The sequence below is a fragment of the Misgurnus anguillicaudatus genome, chromosome 5, assembly GCF_027580225.2.
Source record: "Misgurnus anguillicaudatus chromosome 5, ASM2758022v2, whole genome shotgun sequence".
NCBI classification, from domain to species: Eukaryota; Metazoa; Chordata; class Actinopteri; order Cypriniformes; family Cobitidae; genus Misgurnus; species Misgurnus anguillicaudatus.
The window spans coordinates 27,312,537-27,331,782 of NC_073341.2; the positions used below are offsets into that span (position 1 = coordinate 27,312,537).

The 19,246-nt window shown below is 37.4% G+C and overlaps 1 protein-coding gene across 1 annotated transcript; it reads right to left on the reverse strand.

The window, feature by feature from the left end:
- Positions 1-377: 377 nt before the first annotated feature.
- Positions 378-18,641, reverse strand: sypa (synaptophysin a). Its single transcript, XM_055168645.2, has 7 exons — positions 18,488-18,641; positions 16,952-17,017; positions 14,832-14,956; positions 13,253-13,448; positions 12,481-12,672; positions 7,639-7,961; positions 378-2,402 (listed from the first exon to the last, which is right to left on the reverse strand). Exons 1-6 carry the CDS (start codon positions 18,503-18,505, stop codon positions 7,674-7,676), a joined length of 885 nt encoding a protein of 294 aa, XP_055024620.2. The 5' UTR covers positions 18,506-18,641; the 3' UTR covers positions 378-2,402; positions 7,639-7,673.
- Positions 18,642-19,246: the final 605 nt, after the last annotated feature.

The window sequence follows — 19,246 nt, forward strand, 5'->3', positions numbered from 1 at the left end:
AGGGTTGATACGCATTTACAGATAAATCTTTCCCCAGGGTTTAGTTTCATTAGAAAATAGCACTACACTCAACAGAACATCATGATTCATATGTTGGGAAATGCTAGCCTGGCTCCGCCCTCCTATACGTGCTTCCGCTTAATTTTCAATTCGCTTCAGTACTACTTCTCTGTACAAATGAAATTAATGTACGAGAGTCTGGTTGGAGTGAAATGCAGGATGATCTCTTTCACAGAAATTAAGCAACATTTCCTTTTCATGTTTTCATTTTTTTTTTACTCTAAACATGTTTCCACTCTATTTGATGCTATCGCCCTAGTTGAGATTACCCTGATTGTAGCCCAAAAAACAAAACAACCAATGTATAACCACAGAAACAACAGGATAACTTATTCTTTATTTAATTTTCCATCATGGATTCCATAGAACAATACAACAGAATTTCTCGATAATTTGGTGATTGAGTTTTCAACATGGTCATAACCATTTTCATCAATATCTTCATAAACGCTAAGAATATATCATACACATTAAATACAGCACAACCCAAAGGCATCGAGAGTTTCACAAGACATATCAAACACCACTAACAACGGAGAAGTTGAGTAGCATATTCATTTGGAAGAGAAGAGTGGGCCAGAGCAGATAATGTGAGATAGAGAGAGGGAAAGAGAGAGAAAGAGAGAGTCGCTAACACATTTAGCAGGCTGATGGCCTTTTACCCAAAAGCGAACCTGATTTTCCTTAAATTTTCAGGCAAATGAAAGAGTCTGAAAAAATTGTAGACAATCAGTTATACGTTGGGTTAGCTTGCATTAAGAGCATCCAATCATGCAACAATATAAATAAACTCATCATAACAACATCTGATGCATCAGCTCTAAATTAACCATTTATGATCAACTCAGGGGAGAAAAAAATCTGCTGCTTTTACTATATTGATAACATTACTCGGCATCCTCACATCTGAAGTGCTAGTCTTTGATATAGTGTTTGAATACTCTACAAAATAATAACTTTAGGATATTATTGCCCCAGTTAACCTGTCACGACAGCTGTTGAAATGAAATATGAATTTCATAGCTTATTTAAATGACCTCCCCATCACGGAAAACAGTTCAGTTGCCTCAAAATCAAGCTGGAAGGTTTGGCTATCGTCTATACCAGATATACATTTGGCATCTGCGATTCGAATGATCAATCAAGCAGAAAAAAATAATCTATGCTGACATTCACGTGATGTTTTGATGCAGATCATTACAGCAGTTCATGACATTGGTTAAACAATGTGCAGGTACTTCATATATATATATTCTGTATGTACAATTTTAAATATACCTCACTATCACAGGCTTAAAACCTGTAACAGAGTATATGTTTTTGAAAGAGGGAAAAGGAAAATATTGACGAAAACGAAACTGGCACACATATCTACACTACTGACATCTCTGTCTGGTGCTCACACAACACAAACACAACCCTGGTCCATATCTATTTATATCTATTTTTAGCATCCTCTAACTTAAACAGCACTACATCAATACAGCACTCAGAGGAGGGTGTTGTGTCATGAACAACCATGCTAATTCTTCGACGAGAAAGCATGTGCTTTTCATAATACAGAGATTTACGAGAGAGAACAAATCAACTTAATTTGGATACACGTAATCGTTTTTCTTGCTGGTTGAAGTAATGTGGTCCCTTCATGAGTTCGGGAATGATTCTTCGTAGTCGTTGTCACATCAGTGCTCCATCCCACCCCGTGAAGAAATACAAATCAATAGACTAAACAAAAGGAGGTACACTGGGACTTTTGTAAATTCTATGCAACCTGTACCAAACCACCACCAGGGTAAAACAATACAGGGTTAAACAATGTCAAAGTGGGGCTTTGTTAATATATTCACAGGATTGTTATAATAATGTTAGGGTCTCTAAATTGAACTAGACTACAGTGAAATAGCCCCATACATATCTTTAGGAATATTTATATATATATATAAATATTAGTATATATATATAATCATATCTATACAGCACAGACAAATACATTCTCTCAAGTTTAGCATTACTATTGTCAACATCATCAATTCAAAATTCATTTAGCAACAAGATTCATATAAGTTTTCAAATATTCTTTCCTACTTTGGTACAGGATTCAAGTGTTTTGAAATTTGATCGATCCTAATGTTATTTTAGTTTTGTACGTCACAATAATAAACAGCACAATAAAATCCCTCTGCTCTAACCCACCCCCTCTATCTGTGATTTTAGATAAGTCCCCCTCCCACCCACCCCTCTTAACGTTCACAGACGTAAGCACAGACGCACAAATGGAGAAGTGTGGGTTTGTGGTTAGGGTTCAGGCACCACACTGCAAGATTCAAACGATCAACTTCTTTCTGTGGAAAAACAGAGATAATATCTGAAACTTTAACTGACAAACATCATCGAAACTTGGCCCTCGAGATCCACTTTGCTGCAGAGTGTTGTCCCTTTTATTTATATGAACTCAAAATCAACACGAAATGACACATAATGTGTTAAAATAACACATAATGTGTTAAATATTTAACACAAAACAATGTGTAAACATTAACATACCCAGGATGTGTTAAAACAACACAAAGTGTGTTGTTCCAAAAATAACACAGAGATGTGTTAAGTTAGAGACAACACACGTGTTGTCCTTAACTAGACACAAGATGTGTTATTTTAACACTTTCGTTTTAAGAGTGTATGTGTGTGTGTGCGCAGGTAATAAAATAAAATGTCTGCCAAGAAAGCGTCTGGATCACAAATTTTGTGTAAATAAAGTTATATTTTTACTTTATACACATTAGGGTACTTTCACACCTGCCTTGTTTAGTTTCGATTGAATCGTACCAGAGTTCTACTGCTCAGTTGGTGCGGTTCGTTTGAGCAGGTGAGAATGCAGCAATCAAACTCTGGTGCACACCAAAAGCGGACCAAACAAGCGGACCAAGACCACCTTGGGGTGTTTTCACATCTGTAGTCCCTTTCACACCAGACCGATTGCTCTGGTATGCACCAGCTGAAACTAGGGATGCACCGAATCCAGGATTCGGTTTCGGATTCGGCCGAATACTGGGCTTTTTGGCGGGGTTCGGGTTCGGCCGAATCCTAGAATTTTTTTCCACCGAACCGAACCCTAGGCTTGCGCTACGCTGGTCGACGTCACGCAGCCGTTGATTACGCACATCGGGTGCTGACGTGGAGATGAGCTTTTTCTTTCGGTCAGCTGGACACACCAAAACTTTTAAACACCGCTGAAAACGCCTTGAGGACCCCAAATGCCAGCTGTTTTTCAGCCGAGCGCTTGGTAGCTGTGATGCTTCAGCTGTGAGCCGGTTGGTTGCTATGGTAATGTCCCGCCCCTCCTCCACTGTAATTGGACGGCCGTGTGAAGACTGACATTGACGAGCGGAGCTTCTCACTCAAAGTTAAATATAGTTTTCAGCGCGGAGCTGCTTGCTTATTGGAAAAACGAGCGTGTCGCAACGCATCGCTTTCATTATGCATAGGCTTATGGTAATTGTCAAAATAGTTTTTCCAACTTGTCATCCTGGCATAATGTACAGTTAAAATTAAATAAAATGAAAAATACACTGCTGTGGACGTTTTTTACTTCATTAATGTGTTTTACTGTGTTGGAATAAGGATGCGAGTAGGATTCGGTATTCGGTTTCGGATTCGGCCGAATCTTAAACGGTGGATTCGGGATTCGGCCGAACCTAAAAAATCTGGATTCGGTGCATCCCTAGTTGAAACAAATGAAAATTCAGTCATGTGATAAGATTAGGGCTGTCAAATTTAACGCGTTAACGCAAATTAATTTTAACGCCACTAATTTTATTAACGCCGATTAACGGAACGCGCAATTTCTGTTTGACCCTTGGTCCAGCCCATAGTTGAATGAACAGAGACGCAGGCAAATGTCAACCTGTCTAAATGAGTCGAAGGTTTTCATAGAAATAAGAACATTAAGCAACTCGTCTAGAAAATCCAATGCTCTAAATGCTCGTTGGACATCTGAAATGATCTTTATTTATACGTCTGAGAGGTGTGTAGCATTACTGTCTTCCTAATGCTTAATCTAATACAAAGATGCGTCTCAATTTATTTTGGTTTCGCTTTTATGCATGACTTAGAAAATAGACTGCAGGACTTGCTTGATGTTAAAAGAGTCATTAAGAGAGATAAAGTTCGGTACCTGATTAATGTTAAAGAGTTATTAAGAGCGACAAGACTCAAAAGCGATCTCCTCACGCTGACTGACTGACATCTGAAGCGCGTGCATACAGACGCGCGAGTGCGCGACCCGGATATATAGACATCTACACAAAATTACAGTTTTAAAAATATCTGTTTTGATAAGAATTCACGCAGGTAGGATCTATAATCTGTTATGTCTTAAGTAAATGTTTGGTTAACTGTTGGGTAAAAATATCTGATGTGTAACATTATATTAGATCACTTAGATTTTCAGCAATCTGTCTCAATGTCAATCAAACAAAAGGAAAAAAAGTTGAACATACATTGATGATGTTTTTGCTTTGTGGGAGGTAATCTATTAGTTTTACCAGTGATTTTAAGGTATTGATGTGGTAATTTAATGTATGGATGTGGTAATTTTGTGGTAATTTTTGTGGTAATTTGACTCTTTCAACTTCAAACAGGTGTGGTTCTGTCATATTTTGTTATATTTCAACAAATCATGCATTGTTCTATGGCTTGATGGTTCTTTTAAAAAATGTAAACAGGCTGTTGTTAACATACATTTGCATAAAGCATCTATATATCGTCCCCTTGGAATTATAAGGTTCTATCTGCGTTCTGAGCAGTTTTGAGATATTGAGCTTCAAAGTTTTTGCATTACATATAGGAAAACTTACATGGGGAAGAAGTTTCTTTCAAACATGAAAATAACAGGGACCCTACGTGCATTCTAAATATACAATATCAAAATCCTCTCAAATTTCTAAATGTCTGTGATTTTTCCTGTCGTCAAGGACAAAGCCGGCAACACCACATATAGGGACAGTTTCACAGACAGGGATTAGACTAGTCCTAGAATAAAATAAATGTAAGAGCTGTCCAAACTGAAAACAACTTGCACTGACATATCTTAAAATACGTCAGTGCCCTTTGTTTAGCCTCAAAATGCACACAAGTAATACTTTTAGTAAGGCATGTTTGTTAAATATTTTCTAATGAAACTAAGTTCTAGTTCTGGCTTAAGCTAATCCCTGTCTGAGAAACCACCCCATAAAGTTGATCATGATTGGTCCCCTTCTGTGCATTAGCTCACGCAGATAGAACCTTATAGAGCCAACTTAGAGTTCGATTTTGTAGATAGAACCTTTTTGTTTTTTTAATAAAACGTCCCAAAATGTACAAAACTTAAAATAAAACATCACATAATGTAAATAAGTTGTCACAGAGTAAGAATATGTGAATAACTCAGTTTTGACAAAAATGTTAGATAGAACCTTATAATTCCAAGGGGACGATATGTATATATGATTAGAGTATTAAAAACCTGAAAAGTGTTAAATTAGGGTAAATTTAGAATGGATAAAAATGTGCGATTAATCTGCGATTAATCGCGAGTTAACTCATGAAATCATGCGATTAATCTAGATTAATTTTTTTAATCTATTGACAGCCCTAGATAAGATACACATCACTCATTGGCCACATGTATTTGAACGTATTTCCTAAACTGCTTCTCCATTGGTCAGAATTAACGTGCGAAATTCCGGAACCCCGGAAGTAAACAAAAAGGAGGAAAATACACTAGACAACGTGGACATACGACTGCGTGCTGTTATTATGTCCGTGGTTGTTATACATAGTTTGTATACAGCGCTCTAGACACACTTTTCATTTCCAGAATGAATCGCTACAAACTACAAACGGCAAAAACACCAAATTTCTAAGGCTCCGCCCGCACCTCCTCGCAACTCCAGGTATGTCCACAATCTGTCATTGTGCTGTTGGCCCTGTCCCAAATGGCGCACTTCATGTGGACTTTTGGTCTCGTGGCCTTAAATAGCGCGTGCTCGCTTAGTCTACGAGTCCGTAGGGTGTCCCATCTGTCAATTTTACGCTTTGAAGTGTGCTCATCAGCGCCTCCTTTGCCCCCTTGATGTGGTCTTCAGCGAAGCCCGCAATGCAGAAGGCTTCGCGCACTTTACCAACCCAGAAGTCCTTGCGAAAGAGCAATCAGACCAATCAGACAACGGAAGGGAGGAGTTCACACTGACGGGCAACTTCTCTACCTATTTCCGGCGTGACGCTTGAGTCTGTCCCAAAATATGACTACGGTGCACCCACGTGGACTCCCATCAAGGGTTCCTAACGTCTGCACTACATGATCTCATCAAAGTGTGGACTCTGAGGAGGTCCACAAGTCGGAGTGTGGCATTTGGGACAGGGCCAATATTGCTAATAGAAACTGTCAACAAACACTTCCTCATCCGATAATGCACTGCGCAGCTGACTACAACAGCTGGTTTAGTCCAAAATGCGCAGTACTTTTGCAGTTAGGTCGGTTAGATCTCGGATTCGTCTTCTTACCACAAACGATCCGCTCTAGAGTTTGTTTAAAAGACCACCTCTTCAAGGAGGTCTCGGTTCACTTGTTTGGTCCGCTTTTGGTGCGCACCAGAGAACCCCCTGTACGATTCTACCAAACTAAATGAGGCAGGTGTGAAAACACCCTTGAAGAGGTGGTCTCGGTACGCTTTCAAACGAACTCTAGAGCAGTTCGTTTGTGATGAGAACACGATCCATTCTGAAAATGAACGGTTTGTCTAGAGTGCTGTATTCAAACTATATATTACAACAACTGAGACATAATTACAGCACGCAGCCGTCTGTCCATGGTGTCTGCTGTATGTTCCTCCTTTTTGTTCACTTCCAGGGTTCCGTTGGAATTTCACGCACGTTGATTCTGACCAGTCGAAAAGCAGTTAAGGAAATACGTCCAAATACATGTGGCCAATTAGTGATGTGGATCTTATCACATGACTGAATTTTGGTTTGTTTCAACTGGTGCGGATCAGTACAATCAGTGTGGTGTGAAAAGAAACCAAAACGGCTAAAAAAGTTACAATGTATCATTTTTTGCTTTTGGTCCGGAACAAATGAACCGAACTACAGATGTGAAAACACCCTAATTGTATTTCCAGCGAGGAATTAACAAGGCAGTTTTCAAAAAATATGGTTTAGTTATCACAAAGGCACTATCTGTTTATATTATAAACTGAATTCCATTACGCTGCCTATGAAGGCTGTCCGAATGCGTTTCCAGGAGTTGCCTTCATGCCGCCAAAGTCCTTGCCTCATGAGGCAACAAGTCATAGGTTTTGGACGCAGCCCTTGATTACCTTGCTCAGGTGTGTTTGATCAGGGTTGGAGCTAAACTCTGCAGGAAAGTGGTCATCAATACTATACAGTACAAAACATATTTTTAAGTATGTACAGTACGGCTATTTTAATAAAATCATATAAACATATAAACTGCAGTTTTTATTATTTTTGGTTATCTGTGTATACTGTAAAGTAATGAAGTAACCTCATATTCCAGTCATAATAATCTCCAAAAATTACCTTCTGCTCCTCTGCTTCTTCAAATATTCTTTTGCTCACATCTGGTTGGAAAATGAGGTGGGTGCCCCCTGCTGCTCATAGCCGCCCTGACCGTAGTCTGCAGCCTGGTTGTAGCCTTGCTGGCTGTAGTCGGGCTGGTAGCCTCCCTGGGAACCAGCGTATGGGTCTGGCTGCCCATATCCTCCCTGCCCGTAGGCATCATGGGCGGCGGGCTGCTTCTCCTGGGCGGCTGGCTGGCGCATGAATGGTGCAACGATTCCGGTCTCCTTAAACACGAACCACAGGTTACCTGCCCACAAGATCAGATTCAGGAACCCAAAGACCTGAAGGAAAAAAAACAGGAGAGCTTAAAGTTAAAGATGCAGTCAATAAGATGCATTGAAAGAACTGAATGATGTTTCTACAGTTCAAGGGGCCAATGTTTCGCAAGTGCATGACTCAGCTGCAAAATTGAACATTTATATGAATTATTTCTCTTTTTGAGACTAACAATAAATAAAACTATCTTTTAGTCAATATTTTGCTAGTGACTTTTTTTTTAACGAAGGGTTCTGAAAATTGTGGGTAGCATAGTATTGTATTAGTCACTAGTAAAGAGCTTTGGATTGTGTGTTTTCTTGTGATGTCACCAGTCAGTCACTGGTATGATTACATGGCTTTCCTGTTTAAACTTAAAATAAAGGTGCTTAAAAGGTTCCTCAAAGTGATGCCATAGAAGCAGGGGCGCTGCTAAGGATTTTGGGCCCCATGAAAAGAATCTTGACAGGGCCCCCAACACAGCTGAGATTTTTTTCATATTAATTTACATAAAATCATGCACTTTTATGGTATTTTGACTACCAATGGGGTGAGAAAATTTTACTTGATTTAAGTGTTTAAGAAAAAATAAATCTTATTTCACAATTTTTTTCTCACCCCATTGGCAGATCATTTTGCTTGTTTTAAGGACAATTTCACTTAAATTGTATATTAATTTGTCTTCAAACTAGACTAATTTACTTAGGTCATTTTGCTCATCAAGAAAAAGCATCTTAATTTAAGAATTTTTAGATATTTCTACTGAAAACAAGACAAAAATGCTAAGTAAGAAAGTCAATGTTGAACGTTTAACTAAAACTGTGGATTATTATTTTTTCCAGTGTTTTCTTGACCTAACATGGGGAGAAAATTGAGTTCCCTTATCATACACTTTTAACACGGCCACCAGCAGTCATTTTAACCGCAACATTTAAACTTATGCATTGCAAAAAAATGATTATCAAGAAAAAAAAATCTTAGTATTTTTGTCTTGTTTTCAGGAAAAATATCTGAAAATTCTTAAAGCGTAACTAAACCCCTGGTCAGAGCCTGACTCCGCCCACTGGCAATATTTGAAAAATTCAAGAAAAGTGGGCAGTTCCCAACAGAGATAGAGGGGACGACCTAAGCTCGTACCAAGTGTGTGATGAGATCGTAACAAGGGCGTGGTAAGCTTGAACCTGCTTACGTCATGAGTCATTTTTTGGACCCAACATCCAATAGGAAAATTCAACTGCAGTAGCCACCGTTCAACCTGAAGAGGGCAGCACTCAGACGTTTTTACACCATATATTGTAGTATTGAAACACTTTATATCCAAATGTCAAAAAACTTACTAAAATCAATGAACAGCACTAATAAATCATCATTCTTACAGATCAGTAACTAAAAAAAGTTGGATTAGGGTTTAGTTACTCTTTAAATTAAGATGCTTTTTCTTGATTAGCAAAACGACCCAAGAAAAGAAATCTAGTTTTTAGACCAAAAATATTAAATTTAACTGCCCTATTATTTTGTGCATAAAACAAGCAAAAAAATCTGCCAATGGGCTAAGCAAATTTGTCTTAAATTTTTCTTTAATTTAGTGTTTAAGAAAAATGTTCAAGATTTTTTTTTTGCAGTGTGGTAATTATCTTTAACACTAGAATGAACAAGGTTTTGAAATTTGCAGTCAATAACTTTGTCTAAATAAATCATAAAGCCTTGCTGCTCCCTGACTTTTCCTAAAACTACATGAATTTTCATTAAAACTAGTTTAAATATTTATTGTGTGAATAAAAACAGAAATATAATAATTTCTATCTATAACGTCCACAGGCAGTCATTTTGTGCTGTTTAAATTGAGTTTTGCCGAGTTGGTCTGAATCAGATAATGTGAAAGTATTACAACTCCACATTAGGGGTGTGCAGCGGAGTCAGTATTTGTATCTGTATTTGTATCTGTAACAATCTCAAAATCTTCATCTAAATTAATAAATAATCAGATATTCGTTTAAAATTTCAAAACAACAAAATGCTCTAATATTAAAAATGATTTTTAACTTAGTTCAAAATATGCAACATGGTTTTAAACAATAAGGTAATTAGAAAGATTTAATTCAAATGTTTCAGTTGTTATTTACTTTATTTTTATGTTAATTGCAATTTATGTCATAGTAATCTTCAGTTTAAATTTTGCTTTTAAAATGTTACATTTTCATATTTTTATCTACTTGCTTATTTATTTTATATTCACCTAGATTGACAATGAAGCTTGCTTTAACTTGGAAGTAATTAAGATCATCTGTGACCGAAGTCACGCGGAGACACGGAGTTATTAACAAATATTTTATTATCAGAGTGCAGCATTTTACCAAGGTTTTCTGGTCTTGTGTAATTAAATAATAATAATAAAAACAAAAAGGGTCATTTTATACAGTTGGCTTAAAAGAAGTTTGATATAAGCAGCGTTTTTAAGATTTTAAACTAATTCCAAAACAGCTGGCGTTTCTAAATAAGGGACTCGCCTAAAATATAATTCATGTCATTTTATAGATTGCACTCATTCACTTCACACACATATTATACGTGCTTTAAGGGGTTTATAATTTAGCGTTGTTCCAGTAAACACGTGATAATGTCTGGCCGAATAATTTTTCTGTTAGCCATTATCCGTGCCCTTCCGAATAACGTATTCGGCTTCGGGCACATCCCTACTCCACAGCATCTTCAACTTCAAGAAATGCACCGAAACCTCACAAACACCTGATAGTAGTTTGTACAGTAGCTGGCAGAGGATTTTTATCAGAGTTCATGAAGTTAGACTGCTTGCAAAACAGGTGCAACAGCGTGGACCGCAGCAGGGTGCTGAAAGTGGGCGGACCGGTGGAGCTTCGTACAAAGATGCCGACAACGGCTGCCTGTGAGGAAAAGCCGTTCACCCGCTGCACCCTGCTCTATCGAAACGTGCTTACTTGTCGAAAAATGCAACCGGAGAGACCTGGGACCTCATGTACAAAGCGTGCGCGTGCGCATAAGCACACAAAAGTGCCGTAGGCTACGATCATTGTCACGGGCGGGCGATCCACTAACAATTTAAGCTTACTTACAAACCCGCCTTTTCTTGTGAAAAATTGGGTAACATAATGTCGACCCTTCGCCTCTTTCACTTCTCTTATTTTTTTCTCTTTCCGTTTTTGACTTCCAGATTTTTGAGGCATTTTCACTTCCTTGTCAGTCAAGTTGATATTCTGCCGGCGCTATAAATTAAGTCAAGCTGTGTTGCCTGGATTATACAATTTGGGCGGACTGAACCATTTTATGATAATTGAGAGGGGGGAAAGGGGCCCACGGATGTTTGTGTTTCCTCAACAAATACATTTTTGTTGATACCAGGAAACAGAAAATAGAATAATTTAAAGTTAATAATTTTTACTGTTAAATATTTTTTTAGCACCACAATTTTGGGGGCTTCTCTGGGCCCCCTCTTACTCGTGGGCCCCGAGAATCGTCATTGTTTACCCCCCCTTTACAGCGCCCCTGCATAGAAGAACCATATTTTGGTTTTTAGAAAACCCATTTTTCATACCTTTTTCAAAACCTTTATCCATTTAGCCAAAAATGGTTCAGCTATGGCATCGCGGTGAGGCCATTTTTTTAAGAGATGAGCAAAAATGTCAGGTGTATCAGTTATATCTGAACTCTTTGGTTTGTACCAATTTCTTAACATAAAGTTAACAGACGTAGTACACTGTACACTGTTAGACTTTTTATTGTATATATGCCGTAACTCGGGGGGTCACGTGATGCAGCTGAGCTAGAAGGACGCGTTCCTGGTTGCTCTCCGAAACTTTATTCTTAAAAACACTATAGCCTCTCCAAAAAAAAAAAAAAAAAAAAAAAAAGGTATATATGCCGTAACTCACTGTAACTGCCCCATTACAGTACATGTTTTTACAGTATGATGCCTTTACCACACTTCCATTTTACAGTATAATCCCCTTACTGTAACCTAGTTTTAAGATAAATATTGCCTTGAAGGGGAATCGAACCCAGGTTGCCCGCATCGTAGGTCCATAACACTACCACAGTGCTACAGAGTCACTTGATGAAAGTTACTCGCTACACTCCCCAAGTAGCCTCTTCTGTCACTCTCCCGACACTCTCCCGAGGAGCAAAATCTTGGCGTCACTAGTGTTTTGAAGTCTTGAGGACAAATTCAAATCTGACGGTCAAGCATTTATCCATAATCCCTTTCTTGTTTCTATCTACAATTCTCAAAAAATGATTTACACTGCTGAAAAACAATTCACATTTTGAAATTTTATTCAACTACAGTAGCACTGCTGCTGTTGTTTTACAGCAGTCTACCGCAAATTCAAAACATACAGTAAATCACTGTAAATTAAATCTTAATACCCATAATGCAATGCATATTACAGTAATGAACTGTAAAAGAAAATGATGGTATTTTACTGGACATTTTGTGGTAAGTTACTGTAGAAATTACAGTTAAGTCTAACAGTGTACAGCTAAGATCACAGTCATATGTAACCATCAACTTACCACAGAAGTGTTAAGACCAGACATGACCGGATCGTGAACTTCACGGCAGCGGTTAGCCTCTTGCTCACAGGCGGGGATCAACTCCAAAACCTTCTCGGGATCTGTGGCGGTCTTCACATCTGACAAACCTTTCGCCCATGCTGCTGAGCTCACCAGCCACATAAAGGTGAACACGCATGTCACACCGAAATCCTGCAATGATTAGATTTACTGTATTTGTAGGGCTGTGTGAATCATTGACATTTATGCATTTGATACTGGCAGATGCTGTGTATTCCCTGAAAATTAAACACAACCATTACCTCCTACCACTACTTTCCATGAGCAACAGGAATCATCAATATGTCATGACAAGCATTAAAACCAACCACAAGCTGCAATATAACAGGTATGCTTAACCGCAAATGTTTAAGGGAAAATGACAGCACGGGTAATTTAGATCAACATGAGGATGAGTACAACTAGTCCAACTAAATATATTGGGGATGCACTAATATATCGTCCAGAATAGGTAGAAAAAAAATGTTTCCCCACAATCGGACATTGCTGTGTCATTATTTAGAATTGAGTAACAATGATAATAGAAATGCAGTTTGTACGCTCTGGACTTCTAGGATTTCACAACGTAATACTTGGAGTAAAAAGCAAAACTATCAGTAGATGTCATTTAAGTAATTGGATATCAATATTGGTGCATCCTTGATATCTATACTTGTGAATATTCCTATAAAACTGCTCTCTTAATGTTTATGTATTGTGGATGATGACTTACAATCAGCGGCCCTTTATTGTTTTCGCGATACTTCTCAAAGGCAAAGACATAGACGCTAAGAGCTGCCATGGAATACAGGAATGCAAAAACACCTATGGTGACGAAGAACTCTGCGGAGGACGAGTAATCCCCAACCAGGAATAAACGATCAGCTCCACCCTTACAGGTGGGCGCATCAAAATATACTTGATGGAGCCTGAAGGGATACAGTAAAAAAAAATCAGGGAGGTTAGGGTTATGATGCTCTATTTGGAAAGAACAGTTATTCATCTGAATATATTGTGCATCTGAATATATTTACATTTGAAGGGTTCCAAGGTTCAAAATGGCAGACAAAAATTGCATTGCAAGCATTTTGTCATACAAACCAATAACAATGAAGAATACTACAAGCTAGAGCAAAATTAAATGCAGAAAATATATATTTTTTTCGAACAATGGTTTGATAGTGCTACAACGATCATAGTTTTTCACGGAATTTACTTATTTGGCTAAATTTACTTGTCTCTGAGTTAGGGATGGGACGGTATGAAAATTTCATATTATGATTATAGTGACCAAAGTTATCATGGTTTTGTTAAAATGAGATGGAAATGTTCAAAAAGAACGGATACACACACTGAAAACATTTGAACAAGTTTTATTTTTGAAAATCACAATTTAATATTCATGTCCTTGAAATTATTTCTGTTTTTAAAAAAATCTGTCTAATAAGTTTACCGTGAATGAATACAATACATTATCCCGTAAATGCCTTCTTGTGCAAAAAACTATGTTGCATGTGCGCGATAATACTAACCGTCAGGACATTTTATCATGGTTAACCGTGAAACCGGTAATCGTCCCATCCCTACTCGGTGTATAAGTTGTGGCAGGAGAAACCATTTTTACATTGAGTTTTTTTTGCGATCATTAATTTATACATTCACTAACATGAACTAACAATGAACAATATAGTTTATAAGCATTTATTAATCATGTTAATTTTAGTAAATGCCAATACAATTGTTCATGTAAGTTTAGTTGCATGAACTAATATAAAAATGTACTTTTGATTTTTTTTAAATCTATTAGTAATTGCTAAAATTAACAAGAACTAAGATTAATTAATGCTGCATATGTTTTACTCATTAAGTTCACGTTAACTAATTTAGTTAAAGAGCCTCTAATTTGAGAACAAAAAAGTTTATATATTTATTGTTGGGGTTTGCCACAATACTGTAAAAAAATCCAGTATTCTCATAATATAGATATTGGCAATACCTCTCTCTAAAATGCTTGATTGCAGCATGTGTCTCTTCAAAGCCCCACCCCCACAAACGCCAAGTATACTCTGATTGGTCAGGGGTTCTAAACTATTGTGATTGGTCAATCGTCATAAGCGTGTTCGAAATGTAACGCCCATGACCATAATTGGGTTTGTAAATAAGATTTTAGCCAAGTTAGTCACGTAATAATGAGTTGGGAACATTTATTAATGCAATAAATGATCAGCAGTGAATAAAGCAATAAATGGTTATTTTGTTGTTGTTGTTGAAAGACTCACTTAACCACATAGCTCGTAACATGTCAGGCATACCTGAAGGGATACTCAAAATCCACGCCTATTTTCAGGTCACTTTCTGTTCTGTTCTTGCACTCCACGCTCATCCTGAAGGAGCCTGAGTAACTCCCACAGGTGGAGAATGCAAAGATGGCAAAGATCTGGAAAACAGTGAGCGGAGTTTAGGACGATGGTATGTCATTGTTGATATATTCATGACATGGAGCAAATTTTTATTTCATTTGACATCCTTTTCCTAAACATTCCTCATGAAGCACTTCCATGAATATTTCGTTTTTTGGGTGCTCTGCAGTGATATGTGTTTACATTATACAGTGGCAGTAAATATATTGTTTTAAATATATTGTGTTACTGTATTGAACACTGTATTGACCAATCAGCAATTCATTATTTAGGAATTGTAACAGGGAAGAGGTTTACAGAATTGTGTCATTTTAAAAATGTGTTATACTGTTGAATTTGTTAAATTATTTCAATGCATTGTGATAAAAATACAGATAAGATAAACAAATGAAAATCTGCATCTTTTAGAGCATGAGTCAAACATGGATATCTTTACGTTATATTCCCTTTGTGGATTTAAATCTGAAAGATCGAGTCACTCATAGAGATTACATGTAGGCTGTGGTTGGAGGCGGGACTAAATGGGAAATGAAGCTATTAAATTTCACCGAGATAGTCTGCCATCTGTCATATCGCTGAGCTGGTCTGCATTATGAACCAGAGCGTCACCACAGGAGATAAAAACAATAGACACATCAAACCAAAGTAAACCAAACCACAAAATGAAAACCATACAAAACAAGTCATACAATTGACAAAAATAACATGATAAAACAAATCTAGGACAATAACCATTTAAGTAGGCTTACTGAATAGTAAGTCTTACTCGTGTAGTATTGTAAAATATATACATGTAAAATGAAGATAAATCCGGCCACCAGATTACCAAAGTCCATATAATATAGGGACCACTATACTGCACACCAAAGAGTAATCAGATCAGGACAAATTTACCACAGCTACAAAGGACTGAACACTGTACAATACAAACAAATCTGAAATAATAACTCAATGAATATATCAAATGTATCTTATATATAGGTAGTTCACTGGTTGAACAGTCCTATGCATGTGGCGATTTGCTACAAGCATTGGAGTGATTTTATTTGTTTTTCTTTCTAGTGAGAATGACTGACAAAATATGAATTTTCACAAATATCTATTCAAAAATTATATCTACAATTTACAAATATACAAGTATTAGATTTTTTTTGTATATATTGTTTTTTGACCCAACTTGATTATATTTAATTATATTGTGTGGTGGGAATGATATTACGCAGTCCCCAGCTATTGAAAGTTACCAAGTGGACTATTTTCGGGCGCTGCGTAATATTATTGCATCTGCTGCAGCCATGTTACGGCAGCAAAGTCCTTGATTATTGCGCTAGAATGAGAATATAGTTCCTAGCCATATCTGTCTAGAAAATCGCAACTTTTCATTTTCTGTCGGTCTTAGTACATGATACAGAAGAGTCAAGTTTTAAATAGGAAAAATATCAAAACTCTGGTTATTTTTAGCGTGATGCTAGTGGTCTAATCAGATTCAATAGATTATGCTAAGCTATGCGAAAAGTGGTACCGCCAGACCCGGAGATCAGCTGAATGGATTCAAAAACGGTAAAACTTAAATGTTTAACTCTATGGGAGCTGGAAAATTAGTCTATTTTTTTAAGTGCATTGTCCCTTTAAAAGCAATCTCTAAAATCATCTAAAACAACCAAAAATCAAGATATTTTTTATTTATAACATATATTCATCTAGACATGCCAAGCTCTAAAATATATTAATTTATTGTGAGTGGGGGGTTCAAATGTTCTTAACAATGGGGGACTTGAAGTCAAAAAGGAGATTACTGGTGTAGAGGGTGAAGGGGCTTTAGCATTAAATGAACACTAGATGGCGCTATTCTATTCTGAAATGTGTTGGTGTTCTTTCCACGTGCAGCTGTCAACCTCTGTGAATCAATGCAGTGGTCTGAGTAGTCATCTGTAATGGTCAAAGCTCAAGGATTCGCTGAAATTAACACATAGACTAAGGGGAACCAACCATTTAATTGCATGAAAACTTACCCATTCTAAGACTTTGATGAAGCCCAGTGGGACTTTCAGCACCCTGAATTGCCCACCTGCAACCAACTGTCAAACGAAGAACATGAGAAAAGCATTAGATAGATAGATATATCTACATTATAGATCTATATAGAGTGTTTACAGAAAAGTAATGAAAATACTGGTATAGTGGTGATGACTCATTTTACAAACACTTTCTCTCTTATTATAGCACGTTTATATTGAACGATTCTCTGCGAAACCGGCATGCTGCTTCTGCTAACGGTTAAATGAAACCTTTATTAATTCAATCACATTTGTTTGTTTCTTTATGTTATTCATTCTTTACATCGCCCACGTAAACCTTTTTGAATATGACTAAGCTCGAGGCAAAGAAAAACAGAGTGTACCCTGACCATAGGCAGCCTGTGCGTGCGTCGTTTTGCATCTGTGCCAAATATCTCTTTAACAGTGGGCGACACAAAATCGAGATTTATCAAACCCAAAGCCAACGTACAACGTATGTTACGGCGTCTCCCAAGGAATTTGGAAAAATGTAGGGCCTTTCAGTGAGGGCAAAATGACCGGGTCTAAACGTTCACGTGCCGCATACCGTTTTCTCCCTTATATGCATGGCGGCATAGCCTTTATGATGTTGGTTGGGATATTTAGACATATACTACTCATCAGGTATACCGATTTATCCGGACAGTGACGTAGGAAGGTGCGGTTTCACACGACACCATTGTGTGCCCGTGAGGATGGTCCTGATTTAAACACCATGAGGAAAAAAATCAATAGGCTATCGATTCAAGACTTCTCTATATGCAATTTAATTATTCATTGGCAGGTATAACATTCGCTTACACATACATACAATATGTATTGCCTTGCAAATATTTGTATCCAATTGTTTAATATTAATCATCTGTTTTACTAATTACATGACTGTGTGTCAAATTAAGCATGCACATATTTCTATATCCCTGCTTACAAAGCCCAACATTCGTCTATGGATCATACAAATGGGCCTGAGCTCGATGCTGAAAGTCACACAGTCACAATGTTGGGATGGGAGTGCGCTGCCATTTTAAAGAGCATCTCTACAAACGCATCTGCTTGTGGGAAAAAGGCCTTTTGCAGTCGCTTTTAATTGATGTTACACCTTTACACGCAAGAAAATGTGGTATTACGTCAAACCCCGCAATTTGATAGCATAACTGTTACCTATTAATATGCATTATAAGCAAAATCCCAACCCTTTATAAATGCGTAAAATCAAGCGCCCCATCCGATCGGTTTTAAATTAAACGCAGAAATAATAAACTCAGCAATGTCTTTATAATATAAATTAAAGAAAGAAAACGCTAGAAATATTTCAGAGAACAGACGGACAGCATCAGCAGGGCATCTCTCTCCCTATAAGAATTTTCCACCACAATTTCCAAGCGCATCCTCATCGCTTCTCATAAACCTCTGGTCGAAAAACCAGCCATGCATATAATAAAAACTAAATTTATATCAACACAGCAGTTGCCTTGTGCCCAAATGCCCTACCTGATTTACAATATCCATGTTAGTCGCCCGCTCGTAGATAGGAGAAATAGCAATAATCGGGGGAGTCTAGTTTTGGAAGCGGAACAGCTCGCGGAGGGGGGAGGGAACGTCAACGGAACAGTGCTAGTTGCGTCACGCGCCTCGAGAAGGCGTTTGGATGCGACCAGAGGAGGGATCAGAGGAGATCGACGGATGGTGATGGAGCAATACTTGTCATACTGTACATCACATAATATAATGATGCCACATCTTGTGGAATTCTCTCGAATATTATTGTTTCTAAAGGCGGTGTTTTCCGTCGCGCGGTCCTCATAATGCAGAGGTCATAAATTATGAATGTCATTGACCACTCACACTAAATACAGAGGTCACATATTGCCGACATTGCATAAAATCGATTAATTTTGTAGTGGTTCGTTTGACGTACTGTAGTTTACTTTTGAATTTACTATGATAAACTGAAGAAAAAACCCTACTGTAGTGTTTTTTAATCATTGTATTAAAGTAGCCTATACATTATTTTACTAGCCTACAGTTATAGCCTACTGTAGTATAGCCTACATTTACAAAGTGTAGTAAAGCTGCTATAATGTTCTACAGTATATCATTTACTAAAGTTTATTACAGCAAATACAAAAAATTCCTATAGTGAGGTTCAAAACACCAGTATCTACGAATATTATCTAAAGTATAGCCTAATTTTTCATTTGGGTAAGAATTACCCTGCAACCGAAATGGCATACTGTGTATGTGAAGTAT

What these genes read in the sequence shown, in the direction of transcription:
- sypa (XM_055168645.2), bottom strand. An exon ending in GATTTTGAGTATCCCTTCAG is followed by an intron (nt 13,449 to 14,831) that starts GTATGCCTGACA and finishes GTATCCCTTCAG; the next exon opens with GCTCCATCAAGTATATTTTG. An exon ending in ACAATAAAGGGCCGCTGATT is followed by an intron (nt 12,673 to 13,252) that starts GTAAGTCATCAT and finishes TAATCATTGCAG; the next exon opens with GATTTCGGTGTGACATGCGT.